The sequence below is a fragment of the Parasteatoda tepidariorum genome, chromosome 6 (assembly GCF_982258835.1).
Source record: "Parasteatoda tepidariorum strain Cologne lab strain chromosome 6, Ptep-v5.0, whole genome shotgun sequence".
NCBI lineage: Eukaryota > Metazoa > Arthropoda > Arachnida > Araneae > Theridiidae > Parasteatoda > Parasteatoda tepidariorum.
In genome coordinates this window covers 41333386-41353099 of record NC_141760.1, presented here as the reverse complement: position 1 = coordinate 41353099, position 19714 = coordinate 41333386, and the positions used below count along the sequence as shown (strand labels likewise).

The 19714-nt window shown below is 32.2% G+C and overlaps 1 protein-coding gene across 1 annotated transcript in view; it reads right to left on the bottom strand.

The window, feature by feature from the left end:
- Positions 1–4515: 4515 nt before the first annotated feature.
- Positions 4516–19714, bottom strand: part of LOC107454405 (leucine-rich melanocyte differentiation-associated protein) — a 74850-nt gene continuing 59651 nt past the window's right edge. Inside the window, exon 3 of the mRNA XM_016071600.5 lies at positions 4516–4946. Coding sequence (XP_015927086.1) covers positions 4760–4946 — 187 coding nt within the window. The 3' untranslated portion in view covers positions 4516–4759. The remainder of the gene's footprint in view (positions 4947–19714) is intronic.

Here is a 19714-nt window from a genome sequence, read left to right as displayed (position 1 = left end):
AATCTTATCGTATCTTGAAAAGAATGGCGAAATTTCCTCTGATGTTCCTCCCAAGAATATAGTTAACATCTTGACTCTTTGCACATGGACTTTTCTGACCGTTATAAATGTGTTTTGTTCTGTTTCCTTCAATGGGTTATTAACCCTTTTTTGAATATTGAAACAGAAGAGATTCAGGAGGAATCGGTCCAGGGTTTCCGCTACGGTAGCTTTTTTCGCAAAATGCGAAAAGACCCCTCAAAAATGCTAAAATTCAACAAAGCATTTTCGCAGTTTTGCTAAAGGATTTTGCTAAATTCCATTAAAAAAAAGCTTACTGATAGATTGGGAGATTTGGATAAAATCGAAATGTTCAATATATTTATACCTAGCAGGATGCCCCATAGTTCGGAAGAATTGCAGCATTATGGTGTAAAGGAAATCCGTTGCATTTTCAATTTGTTTTCGGAATCTCCGAGAAAAGATTTTCAGTTTACAGAAACTGAATTACTTTGTGAATGGGGATTATTTAAACACATCTTAATGCAACGATGTAGAAACATGTCATTTAATGAATTACCTTTATTTTTATATACCAATGATGTGTCTGAACAGTACCCATTAATAACTTCTGTTATAGAGTATTGTGCAACAATACCAATGCACACTGTTGACTGTGAAAGGGGCTTTAGATGCCTTAATTTGATTAAAACTAATATTCGAAACAGGTTGTTAATCAACCATGTAAACAATTTGTTAATGATTAATATTGAGGGCCCTGAAAGTGCATTTAACTTTCAAGAAGCATTTGTAAAATGGGCAAACATGAAAGAAAGGAAGATTGTTAATTATAAACCAAAATGTTTTGATAAATAATAAATGTGTTTGGTTTTTTTTTGTTATAGGTATTCTTTTTGATATTCTTGTACATTAAGCTATTCTTTGTCAGATAACTTACAGTACTTGTTTGATATAAAGTAATTTTATAAGCCTAATGGCATTTTAGCATTTTGCTAAAACTTTTTTTCAGATTTTAGCTTTTTTGCTAATGAATTTTTAGACTCAGCTTAAACCCTGAATCGGTCAAACTTTCAACTAATGAAGCTTTGAAATGGTGATAACTCACAGAATTTTGGATTCAAGGGAACATCAGTTGCCTCTACTCTGGACTGTCAAAATTCATTCCTATTTTCAAAATTATTTTCAATTTCCTTCCCTTTCTCCTACTTCGTCGAACGTGGATTCAGTGCTGTTATGGATCAAGTCACAAAAAAAGAGAAATAGACACGAAATGATGCAACGAGGGGACTTGCGTCTTCACCTCAGCAAAAATATTGAACCATCAAGTACAATCATTCCACTGACATAGTGACTTGATTGTTTCGTTGATACTACTTTTATTTTTGGGTGTTTTTTTTAATTATCTAATTAAGAACAGGTGACTCTTTTTAAGCATAGTTTTCTTTGTTGTACTATTTTTTTTTCATTGCCGTATTTATTTTTATTATGACAAATAGACTGTGATTACCTGCCTTGAGAAAATTATCGAGTTAACGTACACATTAAATTTTTTTAAAAAAAACAAGCAAATTTAACGTTTAAAAAATTGCCTAAAAATGCATCTTATAATTAGGGTGACCAGATTTTTTCGGGCAATGCCGGGGACACTCATCTCTACCCCTCCCCCCCCCCCAATTTTATCGACAGAAAAAACTGAGGAATGAATCTTCTTTAAAATTTCAGGCTTTTTTTCGAGTAATTGAGAAAATATGTCACATGAAAAATCAAAATTAATCAGTACAGATAAAACCGTTTTCACTGTATTCACATCCATTCGCGATTTTTCATTAGTCCAATAGTTATTTATGCGCGAAAATACCCGTTCTACAGGCGCATTGATGCTTGGCCAGCACATTGCAAGCTCAACAATTCTTTTGATATTTGTAAATGGTATATTGTTTTTTTTTGAAAATAATTGTTTATTTCACGCCATTTGTCTGTTATGTGTACGGATTGGTACCATTTATCGTCTTTTGAATCCAAATAACCTTCAAGATAAGTAAACTCGTCAAATAAATCATCGGAATTAACATTCAAAATTGCACATTTTGAAGAGAGAGACAGAACTGCCTCGTCGAATTCAGACCGTGTAGGCTTACAATCTAAAAGAAGGCACTTCAAATCAGACGTATCATCGTTGTTATCGTTCCAAGCATCTAAATATGAAATCGCAGCTTCATAGAATTCTTTCGACGTTTCTAAATAAGAATCTTCAGTAATGATATTCTCAGCAATCAATTTAGTCAATTCAGGTTTTATAACAAGTGGAACAAATTTGGCATTCTTTCGTGCTTTCAATTTAAATATCAAATCCCTGACAACCGCTCCAGATTCAATAACACATTTGTCATCGCTTTCAATTTTCAAGATGCTTTGATTAAAAATTGCAGCATGCGAATGCACAAAAAACAACCATAACTCGGTTGTTTCACTCTCAAAATAATTCTTCAAGATTTTTGGGCACTTTTTTTCAGACAACATAAATTCTTTAAGAGATAAATAAATTTTAAGAATTCTTTCTGCAGCAGGAAGTAATGTCAACCACCTAACATGAATGTGTCCTAAAATTTTATGATATTCTTGGTCAGCATACTCACAAAATTCTTTCAATTCGGACTGTTTAAATTTTAAAATAACTAAAAAGTTTAGATACCATAACTTCAATATCTACAGGCAAACAATCAAAAGCAGTTTTAGCGCCATTATGTATAATATGCGCATTATACCCAAAACCAAAAATATCTCTTCCTAACTCAGTTTGAAGTTTAGCATGAACATTTTCTGTTCCTCTTCTTAACAATCCTCCAAAATTAGTGTTAGTATTATCCGCAGTACCGCAGTCAAACCAGCCATTTTATCCTTCAATTGGAACTCGAATAGTGCGTTTAATATTTCTGAAGATAAAATCTTTACAGTTTCTCCTTTAATTTCGTTTAGTGATACAAGTTTATTATTAATTGGATCTTTAGCACTGTCCCACTGAAAATACCGCACTAAAATAGGAAGTAATTTTACTGATTGTGATTGGAAGCATCGTAAATCTTTCTTCAATTCAAGAAATGCCCACGGATAAAAAACATTGACAGCGATAGCTTCGCATTTTGTTCGGGCACAAGAAAATTTCTTGTCTACAAATTTCTTCTGTAAATTTGAAGTACAGTCCATGCTGCGAAACGATTGGTTGTGACGAATGGTGTGAAATGCAAGCGTTCCTTCATATGTTGCTAAGTCAAACTCTTCTTTGGATGGTTCCAGCTTACGAAAAAACTGTTTGACGGTTTTCGTTTTTGTTTTTGCTGCCAAAGCTTCTTTGTGTTTAATTGTAAGAATGTGATCTGCTATAGCTGTTCGTCCTCCACTTCCAACTGAAAACGTTGCTCTACACATTATACATTTTACTTTGGAAGAATTATTAGGATTCGGTTCAATAAATGGAAACTCGTTTTTCCAATCATCCAAATAATGGCATTTTCTTTTTTTTGTTCATGTTGCCATATTGACATCTATTTTAAAGAGATAAAAATGTTTTTCTAAATATCTATTACGATAACAAATTATGAGGTTTTCAAAATATAGAATAATTAGTAGAATTTAGAATTTATGAAAATTAATTAGTCGTAAGTGATAATAATAACAATATCATAAAAAATGGTTTTATACTTTATTGGTTAGTTATTTATAAAATGTTTACCTGATTTTAAAATGTTTTAGCTATTTTTCTAAAATAAAACGGAAATGTAGTAATTGTTGTTGTTTTTAGTGGAAATTAGCTAATATTGGCAGTTTATGTAACCCAAGATATTAATTGTTTTAAAAGCAGCAACTAATATTCATGTTACGTCTTGCTTTAAACTTCTTTTCTTATATAAACTTGTCTGGCGTACAGCCTAGTAAAAATGTAAACATAACTAGATATTAAAGTTATGTGCTCCAAAATTTCTGTAGTATAAGTTATAGTGCGTTCTCAAAAACTAGTTTACATTTAATTTTCAATGCTTACATTAATTTGTATGAAAATTTTTGAGAAAAAAAAAATTGCATATAACATATTTTTATAAAATATTTTACACAAAATTTTTTAATTTTATAACCGGGGACAAAACCGGGGACGCAAACCGACCGGGGACACGAGGTCCTCGCCGGGGACAATCCCCGGAAATCGGGGACGTCTGGTCACCCTACTTATAATTCAGCGCATCCCCTCCGTCCTCATGCTCTAAATAACTGGATTATCACAAAGGTTGATATGTTTTTTGCTTATTAAGGGGGCGGCAACGTTAAAAAGGTTGAGAATCTATGCTCTAAAGGTACTGGATCGGAGATTGGTAGTACTCTGGTTCAGGTCAAAATTACGATCTGCAGATGGATGGATGGAGAGTGAATGTGTCCTACTTGTAAAACGGGCCGTGGTGTATACGAGTGGCAGAAGTCGAATTCCTAACCATAGATAGTTACTCTGGAAAACAAGACAGCAACAACAAGAAGAAACATTTATTCTCAGCAAATGATCAAAATAATTTTTTTTTTCACATTTTGATAAATAGTAAACAATGAGATTATAATATATTCAAAAATAATTCAAGCAATTTTGTTTCCACTTAAATGTGGAATTTATTACAAGAGTATATCAATGTTTTTACCACAATTAATCTACAAACAAAACCTAATACTGCAAAACATGTTGTTAAATTAATCACAGGTTAACATTAAATAAGTAACGTCACACAATAGTTGAGCTTAAGCTTCGTTGAAGTCTGATTTCGCAGGCTGTTTTAATGTCGGAAATTTCATTCAGGAATTTCTCCTTCAGTGTCAACTCTCTCTTCTCGTTTCTCACTCTTTCTAAGGTAGAAACGGGTTGATCATCTAAATGTTGTAAGTGTTCGAAATGGCTAACGACGAAATTCCTGAAAAAAGAATACACAAAGTTAAAATTTGGTCAATTTTTATCAGAATACTACCTAAACTTCCTAAAAATAAAATAACAGTTAAAAAAAGTTCTTCATAAAAAAAATTTAAAAAAAAACCAGACGGGAAAATTTATATTTCGTTTTATTTAATAAATTAATAATTAAATTACTCACTTTTAGTATGCTTATAACTAAGTATGAATGCGACAAAAAAATTTTTTTTAAATGAATAATTTAGGGGGAATTTTACAAGGTGTTCCAAAATCACATTCCTTTTTATGTATTTTGAAATCCACCTCAAAACTGAAATCGAAAAAAAAAATCTAAATTCGGAATCTCAAATTAATATTTCTGGTGAAAACCTGTTGAGGTTGCCGGGATTAAAAATATCAAAACCAGTTTGATTGCTGGTGAAATTTGAAGGTGCTTGGAATAATCGTTTTTCCACTCATCCTTGTCCCCCTCAGGCAATCAAACAAGTTTCGATGTTTTCAGTATAGTCTTCCTCAGTAGTGACTCATTAGATTTTGATATCGCTTTCGTTTTTCACTCGCTCAAATTTTAATTTGCGACCTTAAATGCTCTAACTTTTTTAATTTCAATTTTAACAATGATTCTAAAAATATATACCAAAAGTAATTGTTAAAAAGCACCTTGCTTGCATATTATTGTATTTTACAGTGTACAAAACAAAAGATGAACATTCCCTTCTGGTCTATTGATAAGGTTTTCACATACTACTAACATGTAGTTGTAACAGTAATGGTTATGTAATTTTAACGGTAATAGTTTGATATCTTCGAATAGGTAAGACTAAAGTAATCACTAATTACAATCCGCAAAGCTAAACGCAAAATCGACTAAGTGAATTTTAACTCTTTATATCTCTGTTTTATACATTTTCCTTAACATCCTCGTCAACATATAATAACTAAATTTAATTTACATAGTTAGAATGCATTCACCACACTTTTTAAACAGCTCTTCCTAACAAAAATTGTAATCCAAAACTTTTTTGACTATAATAGGCAGGATAAATCTACCACAGTTATACTCTTCCCAATCTTTTTAACCAGTTTTAAGAATATATCGAAGATCTAAAAATAGTTTCAACTGGATAAAATCCTTTTTCATCTGGTCTTGATGACTTAAATCCATCTCTTAGAAAATATCATCAACTGAAGTGAAGTTGAAGATGTCTCTTGAATTGGAGTAGTTGATGACAAAAACAAGAACATGGTTTAAGTGTGCTTCAAATAAAAATGGCAGTTCTGCTCGAAGGAGATGATCTTTTAAGATAACATATTCTTTCTATGAAGCACATGTACTTAAAGAGTTTATATCTTGTCTAATGAAGTAGGAAAAGATTAATTAAATTGTTGTTAATACCAATATATAAAATACTATGGGATTCCCCTCTAATTCGCTGAACTTGATTTCTTACGAGGTATTTCAAAAAATCGCACTAGCAGAAATCATTATGTTCTGTAGCAATCACGGTAAGCTTTTAATTCTTTGCTATTAAATTAAATCACGAGAGGAAAAAATATAATTTTTTTTTTAATTTATTAAAATTTATTCAAAAAATATATAATTAACTAAAATTGACGTCCGGTGGCTGAGTGGTAGCGCTTAGCGCTGTCGTGCCACAGGTCCCTGGTTCGATCCTCGGGCCGGGCAAGGTTGACTCAGCCTTTCATCCCTTCAGTGGGTCGATAAATGAGTACCAAGCATGCTTGGGAACTAAACACTGGGGGTTCCGCGTTCGGCTGACCACCTGACCGGAACATCTGTTCCTGCACCCCAGAGCCCAAAGGTCAAGAAAACTGAGATGGGCACAGTAGGCCTTGGCCCTCTACGGGCTGTCGCTCCGCTGAGTTTAGTTTAATGACATAAAATTATAAATTTTTTATCATTGAAATCATACAATTTTTACTAAATTTAATATATCTATGATGATAAGCACAAAACCTAAAAGTATGTTCGCTCCGTTTCAAAAAAGGCAGAATTAAATTCTGTCAAAATATGTTTAGTAGGGCTGGGCAAGAAAGTATTTAAAAGTATGATATAATTGCATGATTCCACCCCTTTTTTAATGAAAGTTTAAGAGAGTAGCCTGGTTGGCAGGGTGTTAGACTCTCGCTCGTGAGAACGGGAGTTTGAATCCAACTAGCCGAAGACTTCCCGTGTAGTAAATGGTGACTGGTGCACGTTAAATCTGTCGGGTCTGAAAGTCCTCCATGTATTGTCCCGTAACAAATTATACCTCTGGGGGTACTGAATTGGAACTATGAAGAAAAAGCGATGGAAACAAAAAGTTAACGGCGTGAACCCAAGTTCATGAATTAATGTTCATCTGAGAAAAATAGTCCAGGAATGAGGTAGCAAAATCGCCCTATAGTGGGAGATTTATTGTGAGAATTGACAGCAATTCAAATCTTACATCAAATTCTCACGCTGTTTACGCGGTTGCTTATAAAGTCTTGGAAAAATAAATCTTTCTGCATTAAGGCAGTGTCATTGAAGCAGTTTTTAACCATGGGAGGCTTCTGAGAGGGAAAGGTAGAGAATACCGGGCATATCTATAATATTCAAGTCGGAAGGTCTTTTGACGACTTTATTCCTTGAATGTCTTCTGTTTTAATGTAATTCTCTACAGCTTCAGCCGTATGTGATTGCGTGCTTTCTTCCACAAAAGTGAACTGGAACGAAATTAAATAGGACTATCAAAGATCTCAGTTCTATGTCTCGGAGAAGTTAAAATTTCTCCCTGATTGTGGCGAATCCAACAAGACACCTCTCCAGACCATAACACTTTGACCTCTATAGTGGACTACTTTCATGATGCATAAGGGTGGATACCTAGTTCCTGATTCTCTCTCCACACGTCGAGAATTCATTGAACAGAATTAGTTGGTACTCATGAGTGAACAAAAAAAGCACCAATTGCACCTGTGTCCATAAAGTTCACGAGGCCTGCAATTTAGATGGGCTCTCCTGTCATTTGGAGAGTCAGGAAGATACTCTGTCTTCTCTGACAACTCCCAGAGCTGATATTTTTGGACATTTTGATAAATGACTCTGAGTTATGTAAGTCCCCAGTTCATATTTATGAAGGATAACACGCGTACACACAGGGCTAAGTTCAACGAGAATTACCTTGAAGCCGAAAATATGCAGAGAATGAAGTGCTCAGCCAAATCTCCAAATTTGAATTTCACAAATCATGTCTGAGACGCTCTTGGCAGAGCATTTGCAGCTCGCGACACGCTCCTAGAAGCTCCCCAACTCTTAAAGCTGTTTAAATAGAGCTGCCTTGAGATAATCTGATTCATTCTTTCAAGAAACCATTTCGTAAGTAGCATACGAGTTCGTTATTAGACCTTCATTGCCAGGTGGTTTTGCCCTGTTTTAAACTTTCCACAAGTGCATCACCAGTTTAGAACTATTTTGTTGTAATGCATATTGATTTGTAGTCATGAATTCATGCCTTTAACGTTTATTTATACTTCCCTGTTGTTGTTGCTTTTTTAAACTTCCACAAGTTCATCATCAGTTTAGAACTATTTTGTTGTGATGCATATTGATTTGTGGTCATGAATTCATGCCGGTAACGTTTATTTATACTTCCCTGTTGTTGTTGTTTTTTTAAACTTCCACCAGTGCATCATCAGTTTAGAACTATTTTGTTGTGATGCCTATTAATTCATGGTCATGGATTCACACCAGTAACGTTTATTTGTCTTGCCCAGTTTCTTTAAACCTTCTGCAAGAGCATCATAATTTTAGAACTATTTTGTTGTGGCGTCTATAAATTCGTGGTCTTTTATTCATGCCGATAATGTTTGTTTATCATCATTATTGCTAAAGCTTCTTATTAGATGGTAGAAAATAAGTTTTTTTTATTTTTATTTTTTAAATAGCAGTTTACTAAACTACGACTATAAATTCCAAAGTCCGTGGAAATTCTTAACTTTATTTTAAAATCTTCATCAGAAATTTAATTGAAAATTTCAAGTTTTGATTTTGGATATCAAGGAAGAAATATATCCTTACTGAGAATAAATAAATTGAAAGCATTTAACATTCATACATTTCATCTGGGCCGGGATATAGCCTGGTTGGTAGGACATTGGGTCCGTGTCCAAGAGATTGTGAGTTGGATCACCGCTGGCCGAAGACTCTCCGAGTAGTAAATGGTGACTACACGTTAAAACAGCGGGGTCACAAAGTTCTCCATGCTTCCATAACAAATCGTACATATTTGGGTACTGAATTGGAGATTAGTCGTTCTCTGGTTCAGGTAAAGATTACGATCTGTGGACGTAAGAGAGGGTCAGCTCTAGAAACTGGCCGTGACGTGTGTTCGACTGAAGTCATATTCTTGGCTGTAGATGGCGGCACTGGAGAACAAGGAACGCAACCTCTGCCTTAAACTCCCATGGTTTTACCAAGCAGGTTTGCTGGTTGGCAAGTAGCATTAGAAACAACAAGAACACATTTAATCTAATAGTCTATTTCTACTTGTTTTTACTTATGTGGTTACAAGAACACTTACGCAAAAATATGGATCTTTCAAATTTACATTAAAAACAAATAGCAACTGAATTGTAATAGCATTGAATTCATTGTAACAATTTAATAACCTGACAGTTTCTCATAAATGCACAAAAGTAACAGTTTTTTTAAACAAATGATTAAACCAATAAATGTAAGCATAGTTAGTATATTCTTAAATATAAAATATATTTGAAAATTTATCATAGACACATCATGTTACTACATTATTATTTTTGTTCGAAACAAAACTTATGTTTCATACCAAAGCAAATTTTATTATTTAAAAAATATATAAAATCCGATAATATATTTTATTTATGGGATTTCACGCATCTTATTTTCATTTAAAAATAATTAAAAGCAATGAGGAAATGAGATTTTTTTTAAATTTTTTTTAGACTCGAGCTTCAAATCAGATTAAATGTCCAAATGATGAAAAAAAAATCACAATATTTCTAAATAATGTGACCTTCATTATGTTTTATTTTGAATAAATAGTTATCGCACAACTATTTAATGCTAATTAATTTTTGAAATCAACAAAAAGTTTAATTATTTAAAACTAAAAAAAAACAAACATTGAGTGTTTTTAAAATCATCTTTAAAATATGATAAAATAAAGCTATGCATTTCTGTTTTAAATACTATTGCATATTATTTCTTTTTGTTCAGAAATAATGCAGCATTTCCTCATTAAAAAAGTAATTTTTATGTATGTTTATCTCATTAAAATTTCCAAAAAGTATTATGACTATGTGTAAATAATTAAGTAAGTATCAGTATAAGTTCTGTGAAGTAAGAATTCGCAATATTTTTTTATATTTATTCCTTTTTATAATATCTAAAGTTATTTATTCCTTAAATAATCCTAAATAAATAAATATTTCCGCCTAAGTTCTTATTGAAAAAGTTTTTAATGACACACAGAATACAAAAATAAGTGTATTTTTCACACCAATAATCTTTATAATTATCACATTTTTAATCCCTACTCTGCTATTTTTATTTCAATTTTTTACATACATATATTATTGATGGTTAAATTTAAAGTAAAAATTCTATTATATATTTTAAATTCGATAATGTTTTTCAACAATATTTTCATTATTTTAAACAGATACAATGATATCGTATTGAACTGAGTGAATATAAAAAATATTACTTGAATAAATATAAAATGGATATTAGTAATTATACAGTCCACCTTCATTAAAAATGGAATATTTTATTCTAAGGACTCGATAACAATACTTATGTAAATTAATATGGAGAAATTTTTAAAATTCTCCCCAAATCGAATATGCTGTCTACACGACATTGCGTTGAAAAAAAAGGCCCATTTTTCACATAAGAGAAGAATGAAGTTCATTGTTTTCTTTTCTTTGAGGTTCATTTTCACCCCATAAATTTTCGCCGTCATTTTTCTTAGTTAAAATTAGTTGCGCAATTAATAATTCTAATATTTTCAATGGTTTTTAGCGTATTTCACACATTGCATTCCAGGTTATGAACCGTTATTATGAAATACTATAACAGTTATGAAATTCAAACCACATAAGTAAATAGTATAAGCAAAATTTTTAAGAAATTCTAATATTTGAATGTTTTAAATTTGCTCGTAGAAACAAACATCAATCCACTACCAAATTACCCCTTATTGCTAATTCATCCCACTATGGGGCGAAGCGATGGAATCAACGAAAAGCAATCTGGAAAGTGTTGTATAAAATGATTTTGAAGGTCAGCAAGCGATAGAAGAAGTCTACGTTTTCAATTAAAGAACTTTCAAGAGGAAAATTTGCAGTAAAATTTTACACTTTTTAAAAAAAAAAGACTTTTTATTTTTATTTTTACATACTTTGACAAGTACGCATTGAAAAAAATCTGTTATAGCGGAAAATTTCTTACGTCAAAGTCGCCAACGATTATCCATTGTTGTTATTGTTAATTTACGTCGCACTAGAGCTGCACAATGGGCTATTGGCGGCGGTCTGGGAAACATCCCGGAGGATGATCCGAAGACATGCCATCACAATTTTGATCCTCTGCGGAGGGGATGGCACCCCCGCTTCGGTAGCCCGACGACCTGCGCGAGAAGTCGAGCACTTTACGGTAGCACAGTTTAACGAGGACCAATACCGCACACCCTCGGTCCCTACGCAAACTGATCCAAGTGGTCACCCACCCGCACACTGACCGCAGCCAGTGATGCTTGACTTCGGTGATCTGCTGGGAACCGTGTTTTAACGATCAGTCCACTGCTGGACGCCAACGATTTTCCATATTCTACAATAAGAAAAACACGCTGAAAGAAATTTACTGTAGCAAAGCACTGCAGAAAATATCTGTACACACCAGATATTTTCCCTAGGACAGGGTTCGACAGAGAAATTTGGCATGAAGGTATAGCTGTATAACTCTGATTTGCCATAGTGAAACATATTTCAAGAATTTTGATTAATTTCTTAATTATTTCATTTTTTGTGTGAAAATCATAATTCTTAAAAGAAGCATTGTAGACTTTTTTTAAATCTTTAAGTTCAGACGTTCCGAAGCAGGATTCGAACCAGGGATATTCTGCAATAAGACCAACTCTTTGATACCAGAAGTTCTTCATATTCAAAATTGAAAAAATTTGCACAAATAACTATCTGTATCACTTTACTTTAACAGATATCATGTTACTTTAACAGATAGATATAACAGATATCATGTTACTTTAACAGATAGATATAACAGATATGTTACTTTAACAGACAGATATAACAGATATGTTACTTTAACAGATAGATATAACAGATATCATGTTACTTTAACACAGTGTTCGGCAAACTTATTAGCCAAAGAGCCAAATATGAACATAACAACAATTTTTTAAAAAAATTGGGAGCCAAATCTGTTTGTTTAGTAAAATTTTATTACACTAAATAAGTAGTACACTAAATAAAACTAAATTTCATACTTAATAAATATTTATTAATGCGAACAATGTGCTTGCATCTCCTTGGAAAGTTTGAGTAAGTCAGGTTTGTATGTTGTTGTTTTTAATTTCAGGCATGATTCCAAGTTCTCATCAATAAGACGACTTCTCAGTTTACTCTTGATAATGTTCATGTTTGAAAAAGATTGTTCGCATAGATATGTAGAACCGAAAAGGGAAAGAACAGAAAATGCGAGCCTTTTCAGATCGTCAGGAATACTATTCCAAATGATCATGTCGTCCGTCTCCAGGTCATTCAAAGCAGACCACTTGTGTTGTGAACTAAGATCAAATTTTTTCTTCTCCAATATTTTCAATTCAACACAAAGACGTTCGAATTTAGAGCACCATATCTCCTTGTTTTTTTAATCCAGCTATTGTATTTCAAAGCTACCAATGTCAATTTCAAAAGGAGAAAATTTCAACTCGGTTATCGTAGCATTAAGAGGATTTTTGACAAATGCTAAAGTTGCTCTGCTGTTTTTACATTCCTGAAACCTGCTGAGAAATGCTTCCCTCATATTTAAAATTATTGTTTTAAAATGGTGTTTATCAATAGAGGAATTATTTTCTTGGCGATGCTTCAGCAGGCTCGGAAAGTGAAACAATGTTTCCCTTTCAAAGTCCTGAGCAAAAATGGATAATTTGTTTTCGAATGTTATTACTTCGTCTAACATTGAAAAAATTAAATTTCCTTTCCCTTGTAGTTTACGATTAAGCTGATTTAGATGAGACGTAACGTCTACCATGAAATAAAAGTTTTGGATCCACTGATCGTTTGTTAGTTCTGGATAGTGAACGCCCTTCTCAAGAAGAAATGCTTTAATTTCCGGAAAAAGGGACGCGAAACGTTTTAAAACGTTCCCTCTTGATAACCAACGTACCTTGTTATCAGGGCTAAAGAGAATAGAAGGGCTAGTTCACTCCTTTGAAGTAGCTCTCGCCGCTCCAATCCTCCGATTTTCTCTAGTGACGTCACTTTGGCGCAAAGCTCGCACTTTTACTTCAAGAACGGAGCGTTCGGCCTCACTAGCTCTAACTAATATTGGAGCATTTCTTTTTGCGAGATATTCTAAGACATTTGTTATTTTCTATAATGACTTTCCTCAGTTTTTGCAGTGAATTTACAAGAATTTAAAACTATTATCGAAATGCCAGTTAGCGCGATTGCAACTTGAAAAAATTTTGATAGAAAAACAAAAGGAAAAAATATAATTTTCCGCGTGTTCCCTAAAGTAAATGAACAACTATGTAAAGAATGGATTCCGAAATGACACAGTTAATATAAAACAGCAATACGTTTATTCTGTCGATAAGAACTTTTATAAAAATTCATTATCTTAATAGAAATCGCCTCGTTACTTCAAAAAGAAAGGCAGGTGAAAAAAATTAAAAAATGGATATAAAGTCAAAGAAAATTAAAATGTAAGTAAAAAGTATAAGTAAAATATATAATATATAGTTGAAATTCTTCTAATTTCATAACATATTTTTTAATGTAGTTATTCTAAATATTTATGATTCTTTTTTAAATATTATATTCTCTTCAATTTAACTATCTATAAATTATATCATCGTAAATTTAAATATCTATAAACAATTGTAAAATTTCTAATGTCATTATGAACCTAAATTATTATTTTGTTTCAGTAATTGGCGCTTAAGTTTGATGTTTCCTAAATGATTAAGTATGAAAAAATTGCTATTAACGGCATATTTTAAAATCAGAGATTCTAAATTTAACTCAACTTATTGTTATAAAAGATTATGTAGATGAAAAAAGTGTCGATATATGCTTTCATTTTTCTTAATAATTAAAGCTAAAACTGAACTTTTTTAAATAAAGTATGTATAGTGTCATTTTCGCCAACTAGTAAAGCATTCTTATAACTTTAAAATGGTATTTTTTTTAATATAATGGCCAAGAAAGTTTTTTTGAACTATGTTTATGAATGAAAATAATGTGTTAATTACGTAAAGTTTGAAAGCTAATAACCAGAAAAAGTCTAAACTTATTTTTACAAAGAGAAAGATGCAAAGTTATCATAATATCTTTGCTTGCGATCTCCGAGATCTGTGGACACAGTGACGTCATGAGGAGGGAAATCGTAGCTTCAGCTCTAAGAGCGGAGTGAACTAGCCCTTCTATTCTCTTTAGCCCTGCCTTGTTATGAAGCAGAAGATCAGCGCCTCACTCTCCACTTCTAATAAAAATTCTTTGAATTGGCGATGATTAAGAGCTTTAGCTAAAATGGAGATGATAATGGTAATCACTAATTCTATAACTTTACAAATTTCATCCGGAAATGTTTGCCCACAAAGCACTTCTTGGTGAATGATACAATGGTAAACAAGTATCTCGTGATTAATTTTTTCTTTCAAAATAGCAACAAACTCTTTTCTTACGCCGGTCATACTTTTAGCCCCATCTGCTTACGTTTACGAAAACTAATAAAGTTAAACTCGATGTTAGTTACGTATTTTCACAACAATATGAAATTTTAATTACATATCTATCTTTTAACTTAAACAAAAAATTATACATGTTCTCGATTTATAGAAGAATTTTAATTTATCAAAATAAGATGTAATTTTGTTCTTACCAAGTTTTTTTTTTTAATGAAAATATTATTGCGCCTTCCGTGGATATTTGTGCCAGAGCCGCACTTAAGGAACCAAAGAGCCGCACTTCGCCGACCACTGCTTTAACAGATCGATATAACAGATATGTTACTTTAACAGATAGATATAACAGATATCATGTTACTTTAACAGATCGATATAACAGATATCATGTTACTTTAACAGATAGATATACCAGATATCATGCTACTTTAACAAAAAAAAAAAAAAAATGTCTCTTTCGACAGATTTCGATGCAGTTTAACAGTAAATTTCCGTAGTTATAGAGAACAGAAATTTTCCGTGTGTTTTTTAACAGAAATTTTTTACAGTGCGCACTTGAACAAATTTTACTAAAAATATAAGTTGAAACTCACATAATTGTTAATGATAAATGCCTTACACCAGAAGGCGAAATTTCCACCGAATATTTAGGGTTGACGCATAAATAACCGAGTTGCACTCTAGAGCAGAGGTTGTCAATTTTTTTCGGCTATGGAACTTTAAATGATCGAGCTTCGCCTAATTTGGAGTAAACCAAGCCTAAGCCCGCCCTGCACCATAACATGATTAGTCCCAACAGTGTAATTTAAATCACATGGTTTGGCCAAATCACGTATTTTTCTCGAGTTGCAAGCACTGAATTAATAGAATCAGGTTACTACAGTTTAAAATTAGGACAGAAAATATGTAAAATATATAAAATGTGTAAGCATAAAAATAGACATTTAAAAAAATAATACGTATAAAAATATGTAAAAATTTGCAGTTATTTGATCACATTTCGCAATCGCAACAAACCATTGGGGCCGTTTATGTATGAGACGAATACCTGCGATTTCTACATGAACAGTCATTCAGTTGCTATGGAGACGTCTTTAATGTAGCGTGAAGCATTGTTACGTTCCTTTTTTATTGTTGTTGTTGTTGTCGTGTCTATGCTAGTGCAAAGATTAGAGTCCTCCAAAAGTCTTGATAACAAGATTTGCAAGTTCTGGAGCCCGATGGCCATGGAGAATTTCGATGGGGGGGGGGATGCTCCAAGTTGAAAGAGGGAGCTGATAATGGCCTGGCAGTCAAAAACATGGTCTGGAGTTAGTTGCAAATGAGGACAGTACTTGTAGATGGGATAGGATTTTATATTGGTGCGTGAGATCTTCATGCCTTTGAAATGTACGTAGCCTAGCTATTGTAGAGGAGAGGTTTCTTGGACAGTTTAGATCGGGGATTGTTGCCTTGCTTAAAAGCTGGTTGTATATCCTTCGCCTGGCGACAGCATTCGCATCTGCATAGGTGACAGCTCGAGGTTGATCTTCATCGCGTGCTTCCTTTGTGAGGGCATCTGCACATTCTTCTTTAATTGTGGCTTATTAAATTTAAAAAAGAAAAATTTTGATATTCTTTCTCATGCAAACGAAAACAAAATGGTGTCTCTTTTTATTTTATTTTTTTAGAGAAGGAACATCGAAAACACATCGGGAAAAATATTTGTAAATAAACAGAAAAAAATATGTATCTTTAGAGTTAAAACCTAATGCCTGAGAAATAGTTTTACTTAATTTAATGATATAACATGAAAGGCCTATTTAAACTTTACATTCCATAGTTTCAAGAATCATATTACTTCAAACATTAAAATAAACAAAAAGTTAACTTAAGCCTCATAATCTTATGTCATTTAATTTTGTAAAAAAAGTTTTTTGACAACAATTTTTATCAAAACATTTTAAGTTTCAATAAAAATCTTTATTTAGAAACTTAAAAACGTAAAATAAAGAATGGTTACGAAAAAAACAAAAACAATTCTAAAAATTCCTCACATTAAAATAAAAAACTTTCATGTTTTCATGTAGTAAGTAAAGATTGGCGAAATATTACAAATAATCACTAAATCAAATAAATTCATCGTTCAATAGAGGTCGGCATAATAGTGGAGAAGCTAAAAGCATATGTTTGTTCATTTCCCCCCCTTAATATGATATTGGTATCTCAGAACTGTTCTTGATAACAAAAAACTTTGAATTTCATTTCTCTCAAAGGTTAAATATTACTTTATTAAATTTTGAGTTTGGTTTAACAGTTCGTTAATAAAACATGTCTTTATATGAAGAAAATCAAAAAATACTGGAGATGCTGGACGATAAGTACAGTTCAATATCGCTTACACCGGAAAAGAAATTTCCTCTCCAGTCTTTTCATCGAAATGAAAAAGTAAAGGCTGAAATATTAGATGATATTCCTATTTCCGGAGAAAATACTGGGAAAATTGCTTTGCTTCGAGAAAAATTGGATAAATCTCGCCAAGAAAAGAAAACCCTCCAATTAAATTTAAAGCAAAAGGAAAATGAGATCCTTAGAATCAAGAAGGAATTCGATGAAACGGCTAAATTGGTAACCTATTTTAAAAACGAATTAGACTCCACTCATAAAGCTGTTCAAGTGCAGAGAAAAAACGAAGAGTTGTTGCACCAGAATCTAAAAAAAAACTTAGGCGATTTGCGCGCTGAAAACGCCATATTGAAAAGAAGAATATCTGGACTAGAAGATCAATTATTGCACGAAAAGTTAGTAGTTCGGAAATTACAAGACTTAAAACTCTTCCCACATCCTGCAAGAAACTTAGAACATGGTGGAATCCGGTATTCTGAATTTCTGGAACACTATCAATCACTTCGGAATGAGTACAACCTTAAAGTTGAACAGTTATACAAAACGAAAGCACTTTTGCAAAAATTAAATGAGCAAGATGGAACTAAATCGTCCAGCGAAGATGAGAAAATAAGACATCTTTTGGAAATGTCTGTAAGTGATAAGAGAATGATAAAAAAACTGGAAAAAATTATTAAATGTATGGCTGCTGGAATAAATTTAAATGAATCTTACCTTACAAGACAGAATCGACAACTTGTAAGAATGTTAAAAATCGAAAATTAAAGAACTCAAAAATTGAAACAATTGGCATTAGATCGCAGCTTTCAAAACTGATTCGAGAAATTATTTATGGCAAAATTGAAAATCGAAACTTTGCATGATTTAAGTACCCAGATCTTGACGTAGAAAAGAATTGGAGTGAATTGATCATTACAAAACTTATTCGATGGACTCAATTTTACCAAACTCTATGGTTAAAAATTAAAAAAAAAAGCGCGATTGCTAATATTTTTAAATTGTTAATATGTAATATGTAAACTAATATGTAATATGAAAATTTTTACTATGTACATTTTTCTTGGTAAAAATCCCTAAAAATATGAGTTGGCAAAATTGAAATTACTCCTTATTTGGGAAGCAAAATAGACAACTTATAAAATATATGCAAATCAAAATTTCTAGTTATTAGAAATGAAAAATTGTTAATAAAAATTTATAAAATATCCAAAATGTGTTTTTTACTTGGAACTATTGTTAAAAAATGTCAGAGCCAAATGTCATGAAACGGTACCGCATACCTCCTTGACGCGCGTAATAGATTTTAGATAAACTCCTTAAAATTCTTATAACCTGAAGTGTAAATTCCTTGAACATAATATTTTGTAAAATTAAATATACTACTTTTAGTTTTATTGTTATCACCCTAACGACCTTAAAGCAGAACCCAGAATCTACACAAGTCCAAAAAGTGGTATCCTGTGATTTTTGATGTTTTGTACGGAATGTAATTTTATTTTTGGAGCTTGCAGGTGAAGCTTTATTTCATGGACAATAACCCTTGAAATATTAGTTCTTATCTCTTTGTAATAAGTTTCATCTCTTCCCAGAATAGCAAAAGAAATAAATAAATAAAATATCTAACCCCCTAAGTATTGTGTAAAAGATAAAATGACATTGATTGATTGATGGGATGAAAGATGATCTCCAATACTGCCATTCAATGTTGATGCCCAAAATTCCAAAGCATTGATTGGTGGGAATTCGAAATTTGGATTTGAATTTAATTATTATCCAAGGCATAGGGGACAGGAGAGGATTAAATAGAGGGTTCCAGTTCTCACAATCGCTACACTTTTACAAGAAAAATCAAACAAAACAATAAAAAAAGTTTTTTTTTTTTTACCCGCTTTATTGATGGGAGAAAATTTTCTTAGAAACAAGGTCGCAATCTAGTGTTCAAAGTTGATGGATGGCAATGGTATAAGTAAGACACTGTAACTTATAGTGCGTAAAAAAAAAATCTGTAGTACATGGTGGTATGTACCAAACAAGACGTAGAAATGACGTTATAATTTATCAGCATTAAAAAGTCATTTGTGTCCAGCAGTTTCTGAAGCAGGTTCTGTGTAATCATAATTATTAAACATATACATTTTGTATTTTAAAGTTGCAATAATGTATACATGAAGTAACCGATTGGAGGTTTAGTGGAGAAAAAAAATTATATCCAGAAGGGTTAAAAAAGAAAGTTAAAAAAAGGGCGGTTTTTTTTTTTCTTCTCCCTCTTAAAGAATGCATTATATTTAAGAAAATGAGATCTGGCCGTGAATAATTAATTGGGGAATTCAGCGGTTTCGGTAGTATTAAAGTGAAAAGAAGAAAAAAAAGAAAAGAAAAAGAACAGGTTCAAATAGCCAAGGGTGAAGAAGATTACTTAAGTTTTTCATTATTG